Below are 23,825 nucleotides of genomic sequence, written 5' to 3'. Positions count from 1 at the left end.
CTTTCATTAAGTCGGAGGTGCAGCGGCTGCTCAGGGAGGGGCTCATTGAGGCAAGCACAAGTCCTTGGAGGGCGCAGGTGGTCGTTGTTCGGAACGGGGAGAAGAATAGGATGGTCGTGGACTATAGCCAGACCATCAATAGGTTCACGCAGCTCGACGCCTACCCTCTACCCCGCATCGCGGATATGGTTAATCAGACAGCACAGTACAAGGTGTACTCGACAATAGACCTAAAATCCACTTACCATCAGCTCCCCATACGTTGGGAGGACCGCCCTTACACCGCCTTCGAGGCAGACTGCAGGCTTTATCAATTCCTGCGCATCCCCTTCAGTGTCACGAATGGGGTATCTGTCTTGCAGAGGGCAATGGACCGGATGGTGGATCAGTGCCAACTGAAGGCCATGTTCCCATATCTGGATAACATCACCATCTGCGGTCACGACCGGCAGGATCACGACAACAACCTCCGAAAATTTCTCCAAGCGGCCAAAGCTTTCAACCTCACCTATAACAAGGACAAGTGTGTATTCGGGACCACCCGACTTGCTATCTTTGGGTGTGTCGTGAAGAACGGAGTCATTGGCCCTGACCCCAACCGTATGCGCCCCCTGTTGGAACTCCCTCTTCCCAACAACCTCAGAGACCTCAAAAGGTGCTTGGGCTTCTTTTCATATTACGCCCAATGGGTCTCTAACTATGCAGACAAGGCCCGCCCCCTGGTCAAGTCCACCACATTCCCCGTCTCAGCCGAGGCCTGCGCAGCCTTCAGCCACCTAAAAGGGGACATTGCCAAAGCAGCAATGCACGCGGTGGATAAGGCCATTCCCTTCCAAGGAGAGAGTGATGGCTCTGACTTTGCACTGGCTGCTACCCTCAACCAGGCGGGAAGACCAGTGGCGTTCTTCTTCCGTACCCTTCAAGGCCCTGAAATTCGGCACTCCGCAGTGGAGAAAGAGGCCCAGGCCATAGTGGAAGCTATTAGGCACTGGAGGCACTATCTCGTTGGCAAAAGGTTCACCCTGCTAACTGACCAGCGCTCAGTCGCATTCATGTTTAATAATCAACAGCAGAGCAAAATCAAAATGATAAAATTCTGAGGTGGAGAATCAAACTCTCCACCTACAACTATGACATCATGTACAGGCCTGGGAAGCTCAACGAGCCCTCGGATGCCCTATCCCAGGGAACATGCGCCAGCGCACAGATCGACTGGCTATATGCCCTACATGTAGATCTTTGCCACCCGGGGGTCACCCGGCTTTTCCACTTCGTGAAAGCCCGGAACCTGCCTTACTCCCTTGAGGAGATCAGGATGATGACCAGGGACTGCCAAGTCTGCGCAGAGTGCAAACCGCACTTCTACCAACCCAAAAAGGCACAACTCATCAAGGCCACCCGCCCCTTTGAGCGACTGAGTGTTGACTTTAAGGGCCCCCTTCCCTCCACCGACCGCAATGTGTACTTTCTTAACGTTATCAACGAGTACTCGCAGTTCCCCTTCGCCATCCCCTGCCCCAACACCACTACCACGTCAGTTATAAAAGCCCTGCGCAAGCTCTTCACTCTGTTCGGATACCCATGCTATATCTGCAGTGACAAAGGGTCCTCGTTTATGAGTGATGAGCTGCGCCAATATCTACTGGCTAGGGGAATTGCAACCAGTAGGACCACGAGCTATAATCCTCAGTGGAATGGACAGGTAGAGAAGGAGAATGGCACAGTGTGGAAAGCCACACTCTTAGCCCTCAGGTCAAAGGGACTGTCGGTCTCCCGCTGGCAGGAGGTCCTTCCCGAGGCACTCCACTCCATCCGCTCCCTGTTATGCACAGCCACCAATGCCACCCCTCATGAGCGGCTCTTATCTTTTCCCAGAAAGTCGACCACTGGAACCACCCTACCAACTTGGCTGACGTCCCTGGGGCCAGTGCTGCTCCGGAAACATGCGAGGAGCAATAAATACTGCCCAATGGTTGAGAGGGTTCACTTACTTCATGCGAACCCCTGGTATGCCTATGTGGTTTTACCTGATGGGCGGGAGGACATGGTCTCCATCCGCGACCTGGCGCCCGCAGGAGCACCAGGCCCCTACCCTGAACACTCCGTGGTGACTATTGACCCCGTACCCACCAATGTATGTACCTACGAGACACCGTACACCCCAAACCCTATACAGACACCACACGACACTCCCATACCGGGCGCGACGCACATGCATGCACGAGGGATTACCAACGCCTAACGTGCTGGCACCTGAAGTCAGGCCGGAGCCAGCACAACCGCCAACGCCGGTGCAATCACCGCCGGTGCTACGTAGGTCACAGCGACGGACTCGACCGCCTGATAGACTTAACCTGTAAATATACTTCTTGTAAATATTGTCCGTCACTTTACCCCGCGGGACTCTTTTTAAAAAAGGAGGGGTGAATGTGGTAAACCATATATATGTTGTAACTGGGATAACAGTCTGAACACACCCCTCTGCTGACTGCCCCTGTGGCTCCTCCCACAGAGTCCTGTATAAAGGTGTTTTGCCTTGCCCCTCCCCCTCAGTCCAGGGGCAGACACTCACCGTGGATGTCGTATTGTACAGCGAATAAAAGCCTTTCAGTATTTTACCCAACTTCAGTCTTTTGGAGTTATTGAAGGTGCTTCATGTTCTAGTCCTTTTGAAATGAAAACTAACATTGCATTTTCTTTCTTCAGTACAGACTCAACCTGCAAATTAACCCTAAGGGAATCCTGCACAAGGATTCCCAAGTCACTTTGCGCCTCAGTTTTTTTTGTATTTTCTCTCCACTTAGAAACTAGTTAATCCTTTCATTTCTTCTACTGAAGTGCATGACCATACACTTGCTGATAGTGCATTCCATCTGAAATTTCTTTGCCCATTCTCCTAATCTGTCTCAGTCCTTCTGTAGTCTCTCTACTTCCTCAAAACTACCTGCACCTCCACTTATCTTCATACTGTCTGCAAATTTTGCAACAAAGTCATCAATTCCATCATCCAAATCATTGACATATAATGTAAAAAGAATCAGTCCAAACAAAGACCCATGTGGAATACCACTAGTCATCTGCAGCCAACCAGAAAAGACTCCCTTTATTCCCACTCTTTGCCTCCTGCTAATCAGCCACAGCTTAGCACTGCTTTACAGAATCTTTCTTGTAATACCATGGGTTCATACCTTGTTAAGCAGCCTCATGTGTGGCGCCTTGTCAAATGCCTTCTGCAAATCCAAGTACACAACATCAACTGATTCTTTTTTGTCAATCCTACTTGTTATTTCTTTGAAGAATTCCAAAATATTTAGCAGGCAAAATTTTCCCTTTAGGAAACCATGCTGCCTACAGCCTATTTTATCATGTGCATCCAAGTACCCTGAGATCTCATCCTTAGTAATTGACCAACATCTTCCCAAACAGTCAGGACAGACTAACTGGCCTATAGTTTCCTTTCTTCTGCCTCTCCCACTTCTTGAAGAGTGGGGTGACATTTGCAATTTACTAGTCTTCTGGAACCATTCCAGAATCTAGTGATTCGTGAAAGATCATTTCTAATACCTCCCCGATCTCTTCAGCTAGCTCTTTCAGAACCCAAGAGTGTACACGGTCAGGTCCAGGTGATTTATCTACCTTCAGACCTTTCAGTTTCCCAAGAACCTTCTCTCTTGTTCTGGTAACTTCACACACCTCATGCCCCGACACTTGGAACATCCATCATACTGCTAGTGTCTTCCATAGTGAAGACTAACACAAAATACTTCTTCTGTTCTTCCACAATTTCATTGCTCCCCATTACTACATCTCCAACGTTGTTTTCCAGCGGTCTGATATCCACTCCCACCCCTTTTGTACACTTTATATAGCTGACATTTTACACAACATCTTGTTTATCAGTTAAGTCTGAGGCCTCTGGTGGTCAGTTTCAACCATAGATGTTGCATCCTAGCAGTCTAGATACGCAAAGCAAGGGCAGTACAATATGGAGAGAAAGCTGTTGCCCATATAGCAAGTGCCCCCTCTCCACGCCGTCTGATGAACCCAAAGGAATTGTCGCTGGAATTGCCAGTCAGCATTTAACACAACATAGGACTGCCTTAAGGACCCCAACACATGGCCAAGTGGTTAAGGCATTCGACTAGCGATCTGAAGGTCGTGAGTTCGAGCCCCAGCTGAGGCAACGTGTTGTGTCCTTGAGCAAGGCACTTAATCAAACAGTGCTCTGCGATCACACTGGTGCCAAGCTGTATCGACCCTTGCCCTTCTCTTGGACAACATCGGTGGCATGGAGAGGGGAGACTTGCTGCATGGGCAACTGCCAGTCTTCCATACAACCTTGCCCAGGCCTGCGCCCTGGAGAGTGAAGACTTTCCAGACGCAGATCCATGGTCTCACAGGACTAATGGATGCCTGGAAGGACCCCAGCTCTGGATTTTTCCCTTGGGGTTTATTCTTGTAGCCTTCCCCATGAGTGGGTAAAGCTGCAAGGTAGTGTAGGTTGAGATCAGAGTTTTCCTTCTCCTAGATGAGCTGCCAACCATGGCTGACAAACCCCATCTCTCCAAAGCTCTGGTTTTAAGGCACCAGTAACCTGTCTTGCCTCGTATCCTGTCAGTAAAAAACAGTTCTACCGGGTTTAGTAGCTGAGCTGCACGTGAAAGGAGCTGAACTTGATTGTCAGACGCTATTTGAAATGCACACCAGTGGGTGCATTTAATAGGTAGCAGGAGCTTATCCCCATTATCACCCCCAGCTATAACAAACTTAAGGGACTGGTAAGTATAAGTTATATTTCCCTCTTTGTAATCCAGATATGGATCTTGCCTATTGCTGAAAAGAATATGATTGGTTGAAGACCCTTGCTGTATTTTGTCCTGCTCACAGATGCCACATCCATTGAAACTGATACTGCACCGAAGGATATTATATTAAAAGAAATACTCTGCATTGTGAGCATCATTCCTTTGCCACTGAGAACACAGTCCAGGCCATTGATTCTTACCATCCATGTCAAAGGAATGTGAAAAGAAACGAAGGGGAAGTTGCATTTTCTGCATCACCAAACAGCTGGTTATTGTTTGTTTATTGTCACAGCCATTTGTCTTGGCTGCAGACCATCCTAAATACCTCTCAGTCAGGTCACTCGTGGCAACAGCAAAACAACCTTTCAGGTTGCCAATGGCAATAATTAAAAAATGTTGTATATGAAAGATCTCACATGCAACAAAACAGAAAATATTGAAAAACTCAGCAGGTCATCTGTTTCTTTGATGAGAATAGACATTAATGGAGCATGGCAACATAGCAGGACATCTATTGGGATCTGAATTTAGTCAGGCATATTTAGGTTCTTGAACTTTTTGCATGGCAACCAGCTGAAGATGAAAATTTACAATATCTGAGAGCTGAGTAACATGAAGGACCAGTCTGTTTCTCCTGCAGTATTTAAAACACTTCTTTTTAAACAGTGTTGTTCATTTCTTTTCCTTCTTCCTTTCTGTATTTCATAGCATCATGGAATAATCCAGCACAAAAGCAGTCCCTTCCAGTTCACCTTGTCCATGCAGACCACGACATCTATCAGTGCTAATCCCACTTATCTTTATTAGACCCATCTCCCTCTATTCCTGTCCTATTCAAGTATTCATCTAACCGCCTTTTAAGCGCTGCAATTGCCTCAACTTTTACCTTCCATTCTGTTTAACATAAGACCATAATATATAGGAGCTGAATTAGGTTATTTGGCCCATCAAGTCCGTTCTGCCATTTTATCATGGCTAATCCACTTCCCTCTCAGCCCCATTCTCCGTCCTTCTCCTCGTGTCCCAAAAGACAATAAGATATAGGACCAGGACGGTGGAGTCAACCAAAATGATGCAGGACCGCAATGGACGAACAGTATCTCTGGGACACAAAGAATTGTCCATATTTTGGGTTGAAACCCAGTATAGAGGTTGTTTATTAGGATTAATACTTTTCCTATGGCTAAAATAGCGCTTAAAATGAAATAACAACTTTCAGCAGCATTCTCACCCTACAAACATAACAATTTCACTGATCAGCAAGGAAGAAATGCTTTCCAGTCAGGATTTTGCAATTCTTTCTTTTCTTTTTCAATCTTTTTATTAGTTTCATAATGATAAATATAACATAGTATTGATACAAAGTTATTGGGATTACATTGTTGTAATTAACATATTTAAATATAAACCCAGTTGACACAATCGTATTAAACCTCCCAATCATACAGGATACAAATATAATATACAAAAAAAAAACATGAAAAAGGATAAAAAAAAATACCCCGAAAGAAAAACTCACCTATTAGTGTCGTTGACTTTGCAATTCTCGATAATGACATTGGTGTTCATGCACATTTGAAGTTGTAGATGATGTAGATTCAGCTACTAAAACCCATGTTAAATGTTAAATGTTAAAAAAGAGATGAATCAGCTCTCTCTGGTGATTTCCTGTTCATCATGTGGTGCAAACATAACTTGTCTTTTATCAGTCCCAGCTCAGGTGCTGAACATAGGTTTCAACCAACTCTATACCTGAACACTTGCATATAAAGTTGTACATTTTCCAGCTTGTAGCAAACAGATGATTAGTCTCCAACAAAAGTTGCCATTTTTCCCTGAGCACAGAAGGAACCAGTTGTAAAATCAACTCCTTTTGATGCCAATTTTACAAGGTCGTCCAAGCAATGCCAAGCAAAAAAAAAATCACATCAAGTCTGAATTCTGGTCTTGTGTAATGTTAGGACTAGGTGTGTAATATGTAATGAAGTCTAGAAGTGAATGGTCCTCCCAAGGCACAGATTAAACCAATGATTCTCAATAAATTTGCCAAAGTCCTTTGCTGCAGATCAAACTGAAGTGCTCCAAGTTCCTCCCATATCCCAAATGCATGTGGGTTGATCAGTGAATTGGCCACTTCAAGTCGTCCCTGGTGTGTGAGTGAGTTGGAGAATCCAGGGAGAAGCTGGTAATAATGTGGGAGAATAAAAACGGGTTTAATGTAGCTTCTGTGTAAATGGGTGGCTGATGGTCAGCATGGATTTGGTAGTCAAAGGGTTTGTTTCTTTGTGTATTTCTCTGATTTTGTGACTGTTTTATGTCAAACTGATTGAAGTAAGATTGGTGCGATGGTGTCTTATAGCATCTGGGTTTATCCTCAGTCTCCATGTTACAATCTAACCACTGCAGTTTAAATCAATACATACAAGTTAATGAAATTGGTCCTTTCATACTGCAGTTTCACTGAGATATATCAGTGACTTTAACCAAATTATCTATAGTATTGGGATCATATGGGTGAAAGCAGATGGAACAAGCAGCTGACAGATGGCAGACAAATGTGTAATACGTAATAAGAAATGCTAAAATTCTTTCTCAGTTTTAGTGAGGAAGCATTCTGATAATATTAGGGAAAAACTCAAACCACTACTGTAAGGTACTATTTTATTTATAGAAGTAGATTAACACTTAGGCATGACCTCAAGACCTCTTGCTATTGTAGCCCAAAGCGCTTTTCCTTCAAAGAGAAAAACACATTGAAATGTTGTAGCAGTTGTAGTCTTGTAAAGACAGCAGCCAATATATACACAGCAGAATCCAATATAATAGAGGAATTACACATTAAAACATCTTTTAACAAGAATTGTTGGTTGACCAATGAATGTTGGACAACTATCCTTCATTGTAGAGCCACCAAAGATGAACTAAAGATTGTTGATTATCTGAGTACCTGCACCAAAGAGTCATCTCAAAGGCTGTAGAGGGGGATTTGAACTTTGAAATTGGATCACTTATAAACATGCTACAAACTCTATGACTTAATGAAAAATTGCTTTCTAAAGAGAAGTCATAATCTTATTATGAGTCCCATGAGGACCACCATTTAACTCTTCTATGACTTGCTGATATAAAGGAGCTTCAGCATGTTCTCCTGAGGGTTAAGAACGGTTTCAAAATCTCAGAATGCTTATGAGGACTCTTCAAAGATATACATTCAGTGGCCATTTTATTAGGTACACCTGTACACCTGCTCATTAATCTAACCAGCCAATCACATGGCAGTAACTCTAAATGCATAAAAACATGTAGACATGTTCAAGAGGTTCAGTTGTTGTTCAGACTAAACATCAGGATGGGGAAGAAATCTGATCTGAGTGATGTTGAGCACAGAATGATTGTTGGTGTCAGATGGGGTGGTCTGAGTATCTCAGAAACTGCTGATCTCTTAGGATTTTCATGCACAACTGTCTCCAGAGTTTACAGAGAATGCAGTGAGTCATCCAGCGAGTGGCAATTCTGTTGGCAAAAATGCCTTGCTAGTGAGAGAGGTCAGAAGAAAATGGCCAGACTGGTTCAAGCTGACAGGAAGGTGACAGTAACTTAAATAACCACACAATACAACAGAAGTATACAAAAGAACATCTCTGAATGCACGACACGTCAAATGTTAAAGTAGATTGCCTACAGCAGCAGAAGATCATGAACATAATCTCACTGGCCACTTTATTAGGTACAGGAGGTAGCTAGTGAAGTGGCCCCTGAGTGTTTAAATAGAAAAGCACTGGGAAAATCCTTGCTTGAATCCAGTGTTTGGGACCCTTCAGGCAGGTCTTTTTTTGTTCCCTTTCCACCTTTCTACCATCTGCACACCTCAGCATATGTAGTCAATCTGTCTCCAAGCACCACATGACCTCCACCATAGGTACTGATCTCTTGTTGACCTGTTACCCATGACCTGTATTTCAGCCACCCACCAGCACCCCCACTCCACCATCTGCTCAACCCCCAAACTGTCCCAGTACCAGACAATTTCCAGTCAATAAACCTCCACTGCAAATGCAAGAGCTGCGTTTGATTTGCAGGTGAGCCTGGAATTGCATGAATCAGAATTAGGGTCATGTTTAATATCACTAACATATGTTGTGAAATTTGTGGTTTTGCTGTAATGTATAAAAATCTATAAATTACAATAGGAAATATATATAAGTGGTTCAAAAAGAGAGCAAAAATAGTGAGGTAGCATTCATGCGTTGGTTCACTGCTCATTCGGAAGTCTGATGGCAGGGCGAAGAAACTATTGATGGTGAAACCACAACTACAGACAGAAAAACATAACTGTGAAAATCAGGAGGTTCGTATCTCTTGATGTGGTCATATTTAGTTCCTAGAGTCAAGGCACAAGGCAATGTGTTTAGTGCTTTCCATAAGAGTATAGTACAAATGACGACTAAGTATCATGCACCCCATTATTGATGCTGTGGATGGCTTGAGAGGTTATATGTATATTTGCCTGCATGGTTTAGGCATACTTGCAGATTTCACTAACAACTGGCAAGCATTTAGAAATGCTTGGAAAAGACAGGCAAGCACAGTGAGCAACCAGAAATCATTTTAAAGAAATCTAAAACCCATTCTGTTTCGGAAGTGTCCCTGTGCTGACTACCAAGTTTCTGATGAAGTAGAATTGGTTTGTGGACTTAGTGCCACATGCATCAGTGCTGGATAAAATCAGCATTACTAATGCATCCTCTGTACCTCAAGGGGATAGCTTTTATAAGATTATGCTCGCACCAAGCATGCAGTGCGGTTGTGGGAATAATGCTATGAGGAAAGAACAAAAATGATAAAGGTCACTAATAGAAAAACTTCGGCTTGCACCACTGGCACTGGTATCAACATTATAAAAGATCTGCTTGTTTAATGGAGATGACTTCATGATTAAGAGCAGATGGGACTGTTAAAAAAATCATCACTAAACTGTTCCATAATGCAGCTACCACTTCAATTTCCACTTAGAAATGAGGTAATCATATGCATCAACATGAATTGCTTCTTAAAGCGTAGGGAGAAGCAAATTGCGATCGAGATGTTGTGGAATACCACATCAGTCCAGTCCATGCTGAAGTTATCCTGGGATTGTTTTATGCTGGCAGATTGACAGAAGTTGGAAGATGCCTCCCTTTGAGTAAAGACTTTTCATCTTCTCTATTTCACTCATGTATCCCACTTGCAGTAATAATAGCCTCTGGTTATCTCTTGAATCATGTAAAGTGTAAAAGTATTTTCCACTATTTTTTCTTGATATTTTTTAATTTATCTTCTGAACAATACCAAAGAAACATCTGCATCATTAGAAAACTGTTCAACATGTTATGCTCAAATCAGATGGTGTTGGGACACTATATTTTAAGATGCCAGCAATGAGAGCAGGTACAATAGACAGTTGCAGCTGCTTCTATCTTGGCTCAATATCACACGTAGCCTCAGAGTGAAATTTGTCATAGTGACATTTTGCCATTCCCAAGCCCATCATTCTTTGGTTTCTTAGATTATTTGGACTGGCAATTTAATAATAAAACATGCAAAATTATATTATCAAAGCTTACTCTCAGAGAGTCATTATTGTAGCTGTCTGCACTGTGTTAGCAGCAGAATTCTTTCGGGATTAGATGATCAGAAATTCAGTGTCCAGCTGGAACCTCGATTGCACCAATGTAACTCTTCCAATATTATGGCTTGGATCTGAACTGTGTCCAAAGGTGAAAGATCAGTATTTAATATTTGCTTGAAATAATTAATTGATAGACATAAAAATGTTAAAATTTATCATTGTTCTTTTTTTTTAAGAAAGATAAGTTGGAACAAAATGTCTCAGTTGTACAGCAATACACATTTGCAAGTGATGTTTAGGCTTATCATTAAGAATGTACAAAGGAAGCATTTTACCAGCAACACATACTTTGTTTTTAAATGGGCATTAGAAGTTGGAAATACCTTACTCATGTTGATATCCATAAAATTTACTGCAAATCATTATATTATATATAATAATATATTAAATATCAAGGAAGAAGTATAGGATCCTGAAGACCCATGTTAAATATTGTAGGAATAGTTCCTTCCCTTCCTCTATCAGATTTCTGAATGTTTCATGAACCCATAAACACTATCTCATTATTCCTCCTTTGCACTATTTATTTATGTAACTTACAGTAATTTTCATATCCTGCCTTGTACTGCCGCCGCAAAACAAAACTTTTATGAGCTATATCAGTGAGAATAAACCTGATTCAGATCCTAACACATCATTTTTGTTTTCTTCTATACATAGGTTTTTGAAGGGGGACAATACTCAATCTATCGTTAGATGCTGAAGTGAACATAGCCCTTCAAAAGATCGATGTCAGCCTTTTTCTAATCCTTTTGTCAAAGTACTGTCTTATTAGCAGCATTTTCAGTGACACAAAACTTCACTCTCATAAGGAAAATAACATTTGAGTATTTGAAAAGTATCTCAGGAGACAAATCACTTCAAGGGCATGTAACTGATGTAGAATCATTTCAATGTTTTTTCTGTATTAGAATACAAATTGAAAGATGCATCCCTTAAATAGAAACCATTGCATTTAACAAACACAACTCACAGGTCTCGGCATTCTCTTTCCTATCTTTTAAAAGTTTGCATCCAGCCAGAAATTGACTTAAATCTGTAAACTAATCTTACAATTTGTCAAATGAATTCAGGGTAGGAATATGATATAATCCTTGGACACCCTGCTGACATTTCCAGTGGGCAATGATTTACCCTATTTGAGTTTTAAAGAAACTTTGAACAGACTAAGTAATGTAAACTGAAAGGGAAATTAGAGACCTAACCAAGAATAGGAATTAAATAGAAAGTTGCAAAGTTTTCAAGTTGGGACATCGTTATAAATGAAAACCTTGCAAATGGAGTTAGGTCTTCTGCTAACCACTTAACTGACACTCCATCCACCATCATAAATAGTCTTTCCCACCATGACCAGCACACTCTGTCTACAGCATGCACCATCTACAAAATGCAGTATTTTAGTGTAATAGCCAAAAGGTTTTGCGGTCATGTTTAATCCAAAATAAAAACATAGTCACAAAGCATAACTGTAATAGAAAATATATTTGCAAAAGATAATTGGGGGATTAAGTACAGAAGACACATTTGTTACTGTTGCTCAAGATTTCTGGCGTTTCAAGATTTTTTAGTGTCTTAGGAACAACATTGGCAGCAATTCCAGTTCCTGACATGGATTTAAAGAATAAAGGAAAAAAATATTTTTAGACCTAAAAAATTAGTATGAATTCAGATGGAGGATTGTGTGCAGTTTTGATTATTTAATTACAAGAAAGATATGATTATTTTCAAAGATGAAAAAAGATTCTATCCTCTTGAATTCTATGTTTTGAAGAACCACTAATTAATTTGAGCTTTTCTTCTATTCAGTAAGAATGTTTTTCATTTACAAATTCATACTTCTGTGGATACTGTGTAATCAAATTTTTCAAAGCTGTTCCATAAACATCAATGTACTGATGAGTTAAACCAAATAATATATTTAAAAAATTGGAAATTAAAGAGCGAATATTTGACATGCATTGAAATAATTTGGTTTAAATGGATTGCATTTCAAATGAAAAAGATATTTTAAAATTGTTAACTTGTATTTATATAGAATCATTCATGAGTTCAGTACATCTCTTAAACCCTGCGGCATTGTAAACATGGCAGGCAATTTGAGTAAAATATTTTTCTTCAAAAACAAAATCACAATTAACTAGCATTTAGTTAAGCATGTTAAAGAATTACAAGTCACTTCAGAGTGAACCAAAGAAAATTATTAATGGTGACAATTGAATACATAGTCAAAATATTAAGTATTGAAGGAGTTCCAAAGGACGATCTGAAAGTGGGGGTGTTTCAGGAAATAATTGAAAGGATGGGTGAGTGTATGCCTGTGTGTTGGAGGGAGGGGTTTACATAAGAAACTAATATTGGAAGAATTTAGAGGATTGTAAACTGTAGTATTGTTTCTGAGTTAGGGAGTCACAAAACATGAATGAAATTGAAAACAAGCATAAGACTTTAAAATTTGAGGTTACAGCAAGCTGGGAAACATTAAAGTGAAGAAATTTATGGATGAGTGAGACTTGGTACTGCCTGGGTTACAGGCAGCACAGCAGAAGTTTGCACATGTGGAAGTTTATTCTGGATTAGGATAAGTAGTTGCTGATGTATTTTAGTAGTCGAGTCTAAAAATGACGAAAGTGTAGATGTATGATTTGGCAGCAAGTAGTTGGAAACAGGAAAGTTGCTGGAAGTGAAATGGAAACTACCTTTTCTTCATATCTAAATTCAAAGTGAAGAATATTTTCCACTGGTGGGCATAATGCCATCAGCTTACTCTGCACATAATAACAGCAGTATATGCAGTTAGATAAACTCCTTGAGATATCACATGGATGTTCCCATTGAGATCCCAGTGTTTAATTAGAAAGAAGTTTTTGATATAAAGTGGTTATCAGGAAAGAAGCTCAGTACTTGGTCAAATGGGATACCAAACATTTAATTTCAAGAGGAATCAGCGACTAGAGAGAGGAATATATATGTATTTGCTTGAAGATAGTTCTTTTGATTTACCAATCCTCAGCAAGCTAAACTATGGTTCATCCTAAGCTTGGTCTTAGAAAAACAGCCCAGCAATAGAGAAACAATGGTGATAACCAATACACTGTTGGTGAAGGAATATTAGGAATCATTTGACTGTAAGCAATCTGATTCTATTTTAATGTGATGTTGCATAAAAGAAATAAAAGGAAAAAGAAGGAATGTGCTTATGATAAATATTACAGAACTTGTAATATGAAAGTTAGAGAACTTGTAACTCAAAGATTCTTTTGGAATTGCGGTGGAGGAATGAAGAGATTTAAATATAGACACGAGAAACATAAACTTTGGAGGAAACAACATGGGCTAAAATTGGGTTTTGACATGGAATATGGTTTAATCATGAGGGTTTTAAACAAGCAACTAAAAACAGGCTTGAAAGAAGGAAGTGGAGAAAATTATAATGAAAAGTAGCATGAAGGCTGCAATGGGAAATTGTGTGTTCCGCACACAGCACATGGCCGGTGGTGTAGCGGCATCAGCATTGGACTTTGAGGTGAATGTTCCTGGGTTCGAATCCAGCCGGCCTCTTCACGCTTTCCATCTCTGTGCTGGGTTGAGCATTGAGCTAGCAAAAGGCCTCTGCTAAATGCTAAAGAAATGAGGAAATGGCAAAAAAAAGTTGCCCGGTGCATCACAAGGCATGGAAAAAGGAATAACAACAGCTGTATAGGAATTGGGTGAAGGGAGAATTAAAACCAAATCTAAATCAAACAGTCTGAAGTTGAGGCTGCAGTGAAACATTGAGTGCAACAGTCCAAAAAAGTGAATGAGAGGCTATGTCAATAGTCATTGGCATATCCCTGAATGCATACCCTAGGCAATGCAAAGCTGTTAAAATTTTGAATTATAATTCCCCTTCCTTCAGAACAGGTTTAACCAAGTAACCAAATGCTTTAGCAACAATACATGTAGGATTTTAAATTACTACCAGAAGAAGGGAAGGGACTTCTGGTGCCCTAGGCGACCCTTCTCTCAATCATCGACTCCGACTGCCGACATTAGTGTGACCATGGTTGTTGGTTTCAGTTCACCCACATAATGATGTCAAAAGTAATCACATGATCGTAAGGAGATTTGTGTGGCCTGTTGACATTGGATGAGGTGGCATGCAAAGGCAATAAATTCTTTCTTTCCTTTAATCATTACTGGTAAATTCTCCCTTTCAAAAATGTGCATTTTCCAATGAAATTTTATGCAAATTATACAAGGGAAAAGAATGTTATTGAAAAATGGACCACATATTCAATTTTTGCTCAAAGAAGGAGGAATTAAAATTCCATTATTTAATTACTGATCAAGATATTGTAAGTTGTGTTGTTTTAAATTACTTTAATTGTTATTTTGTTTTTGGGCTCTTGGTTTGTTTTTGTCATCTGATCTTCATGTTCCTTTCAGTTGGTGAGATTTGGCAATTCCAAACTAGCTTTTTGTAATCAGCAACGTCTTGATTACTATGCAAAATACATAATGAAGGAAAGTATGAAGTGTCCCAACATCTCCACTTAAAGGAACTACCCACTAATTATTGATATGTTCATTCAAATCTGTTATCTAATGGAAACAAATTTTAACTAATGATAAAACACTGATGGCAGTAGCTGTGCTAATATTAATGTCAGGGATGGGAGAAGTATTATTGATGAATTAAGAGCATTGATACATTGGTTTTATAAAATTTGCTTCTGTTCCTGCAGTAACTTTCCACTTCCACTTCCATTCACTCGTCCACTTCTGGTTTAAGATGGTGCTGCTGAAATCCATTGATTACTTACTGGCAGTTAATGCTGAACTTTATTTAGTCTAAAGTAGTATATGTGTCTGTGGCAGAGTTTTTGATAAATTTGCACCACAAAACCTAATCATCTCACTCAAAGAACCAAATGGGATATTTCGAGTATTTACTGAAAAGCCACACTGGCACATTTGTGAGTGAAGCAAACAGTCTAGTTGTGACTAAGCCAAAGTGTGTGATAGAAACTTAGTAAGGTTTTCCAGTGCCTCTGGCAGTGAAGAGTGCAATGCCAAAACTTACTGCGAAACTGTGGTATCCAATATTTGATTAAAAAATCTTAGAGAAACAAAATGAATTGCAATGTTCTGAATGCTAAATGTACTGGGAGCAGTATTGCAAGTTTCTTTAATCTGATCATTCAAAGCTTTTCTTGTGCATTTTTGTTTTGCAGTAAGCACGGAGGTTACTCCAGTTTGTCCAAAAGGGTGTGAGGTATGTTCGGAGTACAATGGATGTTTAAAGTGTTTGCCTAAACTGTTCATCCTTCTGGAAAGGAATGACATTAGGCAGATTGGCATTTGCTTGCCATCATGCCCACCTGGACACTTTGGCGTTCGGACGCCAGAAATGAACAAATGTACCAGTAAGTGGAATTTCCATATTAAATACATTGTTTTGTTCATCTTAAGATGTTTATAGTATGTTGATTACTTGCCATTTATTTATTTGATTCATGCTTAGCTGGGTCCAATTTTTCCCATAACATTGCTGTTGTTATTGGGATTTGGAAATGACTGGCAATGGACTATTTAGTTATCGATGGTAATGTGTCAGATCTCTTACCTGATGTACAGACACATACAAATGCTACAGGGGTTGAAAGAACATTGACCAAATTGTTCCTTCTGATGCCAATAGTACAGATTCAATTTTAATTTTAATTTCCAAAAAAAACTTTCTGGTCTGAGATTGATCATGCTTGGAATCTTTTTTATGCCTTCGAGCCTCAGCTGCTCAGCAGATACACTTGCCGATCCATTTGCAGAGCTCCATGACCAGTGCCTCGTGTTGTTTATACCATATGCATGCAATTAACTTCGCTGTCTGTTGACAACCTGTAAGTTCCTTGGATATTTATCACGTATTTAAAGTAGCTAAGTGAACAAAATGAAAGGCAATCCAAAGGCTTCTACAGGGATATTATTAACAAAAACACCAGAGACATATTGAAGAGGGGGCAGAAGGAGATAACAAAACATTCTTTTATGAAGTAGAAGCTATAATCTGGGAGGGTGATGGTATGAGACTCAATAGCAAATGTGAAAAACTTTATATATTATTTGCAACGGGAAAATACTCTAGGAAAGAGAAAACAGGAGCATAGTAGTTAGATAGATGGATACTTTATTGATCCCAAAAGTAATTACAGTGTCGCAGCAGCACTACAAGTGCACAGAAACAGTGCCTATAAAAAGTATTCACCCACCCCACCCCCTTGGAAGTTTTCATGTTTTGTTGTTTTACAACATTGGAACACAACAGATTTAATTTGGCTTTTTTTTTGGACTGACAAAAAAAAGGCTCTTTCATGTCAAAGTGAAAACAGAACTCCACAAAGTGATCTAAATTAATTACAAATATGAAACCGAAAATAATTGATTGCATAAGTATTCACCTCCTTTAATATGACACACCAAATCATCACTGGGGCAGCCAATTAGTTTTAGAAGTCACATCATTAGTTATATGGAGATCACTTGTGTGCAGTCAAGGTGTTTCGATTAATTGTAGTAAAAATACACCTGTATCTGGAAGGTCCAACTGCTGGTGAGTCAGTATCCTGGCAAAAACTACATCATGAAGACAAAAAAAAAGTACTCCAAGCAAAGCCTTGAAAAGGTTATTGAAAAGCACATGTCAGGAGATGGATACAAGAAAATCTCCAAGTCACTGAATATCCCTTGGATATTAAGTCAATTATTAAGAAATGAAAAGAGACTGGCACAGCTGTAAATCTGCCTACAGCAGGCTGTCTTCAAAAACTGAGTACCATGCAAGAAGGGGACTAGTAAGGAAGGCTACCAAGAGATCTATGACAACTCTGGAGGACTTACAAGCTTCAGTGGCTGAGATGGGAGAGACTGTGCGTACAGCAACTGTTGCCATGATCTGATGAAACCAAAATTGAGCTTTTTGGCTATCAGACTAAATGCTACATTTGGCATAAGCCAAACATCAATAAAAACACACCATCCCTACTGTGTAGCATCAAGCTGTGGGGATGCTTCACTGCAAAAGGCCCTGGAAGGCTTGTGATGATAGAAAGTAAAATGAATGTAGCAAAATACAGGGAAATCCTGGAAGTAAACCCGATGCAGTCTGCAAGTAAATTGCAACTTGGGAGATTTATTTTCCAGCAAGACAATGACCCCAAGCAGAAAGCCAAAATTACACAGCAATGGCTTAAAACAACAAAGTTTTTAAGTGACCAAGTCAGAGTCCAGACTTCAATTCAATTGAGAATTTGTGGCTGGACTTGAAAAGGCTGTTCACTCACAACCCCCCAGGCAACCGATCAGAGCTTGAGCAGTTTTGTAAAGAAGAATGGGGGAAAATTGCAGTTTGTAGATGTGCAAAGCTGATAGAGAGCTATTTACGCAGACTCAAGGCTGTGATTGCTGCCAAAGGTGCTGACTTGATGGAGGTGAGTAAATATGCAATCAAGGAGTTGGGTGCTTGCTGTTCTGGTTAACAACAGATGGTGCAATCCAGGTCATATTACGATCGTGGAACGTGTTTATAGACCGGATATTGAGCTTTTTACTGTTGGACTTCGGCCATATTCCACCGAGATACAACACTAGGCGGCACGGGAGGTCGTTCCTGCCTGTGGCCATCGAACTTGCAGCTCCTCCCGTGGAGGGTCAGACACCCTGAGCCAATAGACTGGTCCTGGCCTTATTTTCTATCTGGCATAGTTTGCATCTTGTTGTTTGATTGTTTGTGGTTTTTGTATTGCTATATTTATGCTCTATTCTTGGTTGGTGCGGCTGTAACGAAACCCAATTTCCCTCAAGATCAATAAAGTATATCTATCTATCTATCTATCTAATTATTTTGTGTTTAAATGTATAAATTGTAATAAATTTAGTCTGATTAGTTTTCACATTGATATGGAAGAGTCTTTTCTATTGATTGTGTCAAAAAAGCCAAATGAAATCCATTGTGATTCAATGTTGTAAAATAATAAAACATGAAGCTTAGAAAAATAGAGGGCTATCGGTAAGCCTAGTAATTTCTAAGGTAGGGACATGTTCAGCACAGCTTTGTGGGCTGAAGGGCCTATATTGTGCTGTAGGTTTTCCATATTTCTATGAAAACTTCAAAGGGGGGGGATGAATACTTTTTATAGGCACTGTATACAAATATTTCTCTTATTTCTCTTCTAATAAGTTACTCTCACAGTCTGTCCTGCACTGTATCAAAAGGGTGAAGCAAATTGTGGAAGTTTCTTATACGGTCAGTACAAACTCCTCCTGTGCCATACAGTTCTAAAAATATTACACACTAAGATCTATGAAGCCATGAAATAGCTGCCCTGAATCTTAGTTGAGCTGAGGCCTCCATTGGTCAGAGTTGACCTTGGATGTTGTGTCTTAGTGGCATAGATATGCAAGCCTGGGCAGTATGGAGAGCAAACTATTACCCACACATCAGGATTCTCCTCTCTGCACATCTGATGAACCCAAAGGAACGGCAGAGACCGATACAGTTTGGTAACAGAAGCATCACAGGGGTTGTCGGTCAGCATTGAACTCAACGTCACACTGCCTTAGGGATCCCAGCTCCGGAATTTTCCTTCGGGGTCTACTCCTGAAGCCTTCCCCATGAGTGGGTATACCTGCAGGGCAGTGGAGGTTTGAGATCAGAGTTTTCCTTCTCCTAGATGAGCTGCCAGCCACGGCTGACAAATCCCCCTCTCTCTGAAGCAAATGGTTTTAAGGCGCCAGTAGCCCTTTGACCCTTCTCCTGTCAGTAGAAATGGTTCTGCCAGGCTTAGCAGCTAAGCCACACGTGAAAGCCAAGAGCTGGAGTTGGTTGTCAGAGGCTATCTGAGACGCACACCATTGGGAGTATTGAATAGGTAGTGGGAGCTTGTCCACATTACCACCCCCCGACTATAACAACCTTAAGGAACCCTGAAACATAACTTTTAATATAAACATACAGTATTTTTAAAATGTATTTTCTCAGATCAGAATTGTTGCGGTAATTAACCAGCTACATCTGCCTGGTCATGGATTGTACCTGTTCTCTGTTAATTCTTCAGCGCTGTCAATAAACACAAGCTTACTCTGGGTTTAATTAAAAAACACGGGAGAAAAAAGGCAAATTATATTTGTATGCAAAGTGGAGAAATTGCCACATAGTTGCTGTACAGCATTCTGAGATTGAAGTTGAGGCTTATTGTTCAGCCAGCGACAGGAAGCTCCAGTCTGGATTGTAGCATGCTATGACTGACCTAGACATGCTTAATGCTGACACGAGGGGCTCACAATGGGAACGTGTTGCATCCTCTATTATTAATTTTCTTCAGCATAATGAATCCAAGCTTTCTCAAAGTCAAAACATAAAATATGTTTGTAATGGGCACAAATTAAATTTCATACATTTTTATTTTAAGAAAAGTTTTAAAATAACTGTGGTATTTTATCCTATGATAAGTTAGCTGCTTCATTAGATTACATTCAACTTTATTGTCATTGTGTCGAGTACAGATATAAAGCCAATGAAATGCAGTTAGCACCTGACCAGAAATGCAAAAGGATAGTATTATTTACAAAATAACTTAGAATAAAAAGTAAGTGCTACAGCATACAAATATAAAAGTATGGAGACAGTCCACTATGGGTGCAATACTGCTTAGCGCTGTGATGTGAGGTTCAGCATGGTCACAGCCTCAAGGAAGAAGCTCTTCCTGTGCCTGCTGGTGTGTGAGCGGAGGTTCCTGTATCACCTAGTGGATGGGAGGAGAGTGAAAAGTCTATGGTTAGAGTGAGATGCATCCTTGATAATGCGTTTCGCCCTGCCCAGGCAGCGCTTATGGTAGATGTTCTCAATGGTGGGCAATGGGGTGCTGATAATCCGTTGGGCAGTTTTCACCACCCACTGGAGTGCTTTGCGGTCCGATACAGGTCTTGCTTGCTAGTCTCACCGAATATGAGCACCCCATATGTTTGACTGTGGATAATTGCTTAAAATCAATAAAGTATAAAGATGGAAATCATCAATTATAGAGGTATGCAGATATAATTTATCAACACCAAAACTGTTACCACTTTTGAAATTATTTAATGTTTAGTTCTGTTAGGAACTTACTGGGAGTTTGGATATTGCGTAGGAGTTGCATGAGATGTTGGTGAGGCCAAATTTGGAGCATTGTGCGTTGTTTTTTGTCAACTACCTACAGGAAAGTTATCCGTAAGTTTAAAAGAGTACAGAGAAAATTTACAAGGATGAAGCTGGACTTGAGGACATGTGTTATAGGGAAAGGTTTAATAGGATATGACTTTATTCCTTGGAGTGTAAGAGAATGAAATTTGATAGGGGTAGACAAAGTTATAAGGAGTATATATAGGAAAAATGCATGGAGGTTTTAGCTACCAAGATTGGGTGAGGCTAAAACTAGAGGTCATAGGTTAGGGGTGAAAAGTGAAATATTTAAGGAAAACGTGAGTGGAGGTCCTTCACTCGAGAGGGTGGTGTGAACATGTATCGAGCTGCCAGTGGAAGTGATGGATGTGGGTTTGATTGCAACATTTTGAACGATGTTTGGGTAAATACATGGATGGTGGGGGTATGGAGGTTGATGGGACTAGGCCGAATAACAGTTAGGCATGGACAAGTTGGGCTGAAAGGCCTACTTCTGCACTTTGGGATTCTATGACTCTGACTCAATATTGAGATTTGAACCTAATATGGACCTAGTTGTCATTCAGGAGTCTTTGAGGTGCAAGATATTGGTCCCCAAAACTCCCTGTTGTTGCTAGCCTTTCAAGCAGTGATGTAACTTGCTGAGTTATCCGTCGTGCAATGTGAATGATGTGCCAGTAATTGCTTCATAAACACGGTACAATATTACTGAAATCCTTATTGAATTTGGTCTGCTCGCTGGAGACCTGCTCGTTCTTTCCCCCAGGCAACAACCTACTGCTCCTAGAATTCTCAGGTGACCTCCCATTTTCATACGCATATGCCTGAATGAGCTCAGCTGAGGACTAACAGGCACAGAGTGGCAAATGCTGATACAAAACTCTTCATTTTCCCATGATATTAGATCTTAGAAACAAAGCTGTGTTCGATTTCATGGCTCAATTAGATGGCAGGGTGACATTTTATTTTGGAACAGAAAGGGGAACTGATTATAAATGCATTTTCGTGAGAGCCTGAGTATGTGGCGTTGCTGGAGTTTTTAGGTTAGGTCCTCTTTTATTAACATATGTAATTTATTAAGAAAAATGTACTGAATTTTGAAAACTGAAGCACACAAAAGGAAGTGCTTCTTAGTACCCTTGGCACAAGCATTGTGATTTCTTCTGATACTAGGAAGATAGAACAACTTGGAAAAAAAACACAACACAAAAAAACACGCATGGTAACTAAAGACTGAGATTACAGAACAGATAGGGTTCTGCTTTTGAACGCCAGTCACCATTGTAACAGAAGCTGCAATTGCATCTATCCAATAACGATAGATAATTAGTAACAGAGACTTTGATCTGAAATTTGCAGACAGACATTGCTGGCACCAACCATGACTATTATCTCCCACATTTTTGTGCTGAAGAAACATTTAATATTAATCAGAAATCCCAAGCTGTCCACAGGTTAACTTAAAAACTATGTAAGACTCTTCTATGAGAAAAAAAAGCATAATTCTCCATGCTAACCTGTCCAATATATAATTGTCATTAGATATTATTTCAACAATTGATCTGGTCATTATCATCCTGCTGATGCGAAGATCTGGCTGTGTGAAATTTAACTGTGAACATTTATTACACCATTGACTTAATTTCTTAAGTTCTAATTGGTAGTAAATTACCTCAGATGCCCTGAATTTAGAGAAAATGTTTTAAAAATGTTAGTTTTTCCTTTCTTTTCTGTTGTTTACTGCCTGTAGTGACTGCTCGAACAACATGCCGCTGCTAGAAACCACATGGCAAGTTATCTTTGTATGACACGCCCTCTGACCAATCCAATAATAGTGCTCCAAAAAGTCAAGGAAATGTGTTTAATCCTTTATTAGCAACTAGCAAAACACACAATCTTGAAGTGATGAAACTTAAACTAGCAATATTAAATGTACTTATGTGGGCTTAAGCGAAGTTAAGTGATTTAAAATATAGTTAAGCAAAGTTGAAATTGCTTAATTATTCTTATATGTAATTAAACAGTCAACAAAAGTTATGAAACCTGACGGTCCACAGCTCAAAACTGCCTGAAACAAAGCACAAATACATAGCTAAACCCTTTGTTTTTACCATGCCCCCACCCACATGACCAGTTGTCATAATAAACGTACTAAGCGTGCAACAAAGAATATAATGCAGGTAGAAAACAGATGCCATGGCTCCTACACTTCCATTCTAATTGATTCTCCTTTCAGTAAAAACTCTGTCTCTGTGTCAGACAGAAATGAGTAATTCCACTATTACTCACTCCCTGTGTTTGTTGAAGAAAAGTTGCTTATTTTGTAGTCAAATACAAATTCGCTTGTACAGTACGTGCAACTCTGCCAGTTTAGATCACTTGATTGATATTTTCTGTGAAAGCAACTGTGTCTGATGAAAACATTGCAATTTCCCAATAAAATGACAAATTAAATTCTGGAAGAAGTAGTTGTTGCGTCTTTGTTGTTTAAACATTGAAACACATCTTTAAGCCAAGTATGAGGCCCTTTGAAAACCGATAAGGGGACCATTCCTATTTGCCTGGATAAAACCACTCAAACAACTCTTAGCTTCTATAGATGCGTGGATGATGTATTGACTTACTACATCATAACCCAGCATGGAAACACCAATGCCCTTGAATGGAAAGTCCTACAAAAAGTAGTGGATACAGCCCAGGCCGTTGCGGGTAAAGCCCTCTCAACCATTGAGCACATCCAAATGGAGCACTGTTGCAGGAATTCAACATACATCATCAGGGCCTCCCCACTCCCACCACCCACGACAAGCTCTCTGTTCACTGCTGCTATCAGGAAGAAGGTACAGGAGCCTCAGGACTCACACCACCGGTTTCAGGAACAGTTATTACCCCTCAACCATCAGTATATCTTCACTCAGCTTCATTTGCCTAGTCATGTTCCCACAACCTAGGGAATCACTTTCAAACACTGTTCAGCTCATGTTCTTGATATTTATTGCTTATTTATTATTATTATTACTTCTTTCTTTTTGTATTTACACAATTTGTTGTCTTTTTCACACTGGTTGAACACACAAGATGGTATGGTCTATAGTTATTATTCTATTATGGATTCATTGAGTATGTATTTCAGGGTTTTATATGGTGACATGTATGT

The 23,825-nt window shown here is 40.1% G+C and overlaps 1 protein-coding gene across 2 annotated transcripts in view; it reads left to right on the top strand.

Moving 5' to 3' along the window:
• rspo1 (R-spondin 1) overlaps positions 1 to 23,825 on the top strand; it is a 196,659-nt gene that overhangs the window by 57,068 nt on the left and 115,766 nt on the right. For both annotated transcript variants that reach the window (XM_072246978.1, XM_072246979.1), the window contains exon 3: positions 15,687 to 15,878. In XM_072246978.1, coding sequence (XP_072103079.1) covers positions 15,687 to 15,878 — 192 coding nt within the window. The remainder of the gene's footprint in view (positions 1 to 15,686; positions 15,879 to 23,825) is intronic.

The sequence above is a fragment of the Mobula birostris genome, chromosome 30, assembly GCF_030028105.1.
Source record: "Mobula birostris isolate sMobBir1 chromosome 30, sMobBir1.hap1, whole genome shotgun sequence".
Classification (NCBI taxonomy): Eukaryota; Metazoa; Chordata; class Chondrichthyes; order Myliobatiformes; family Myliobatidae; genus Mobula; species Mobula birostris.
Note: the sequence above shows the minus strand (reverse complement) of the source record. Positions and strands in the feature narration are given on the sequence as shown.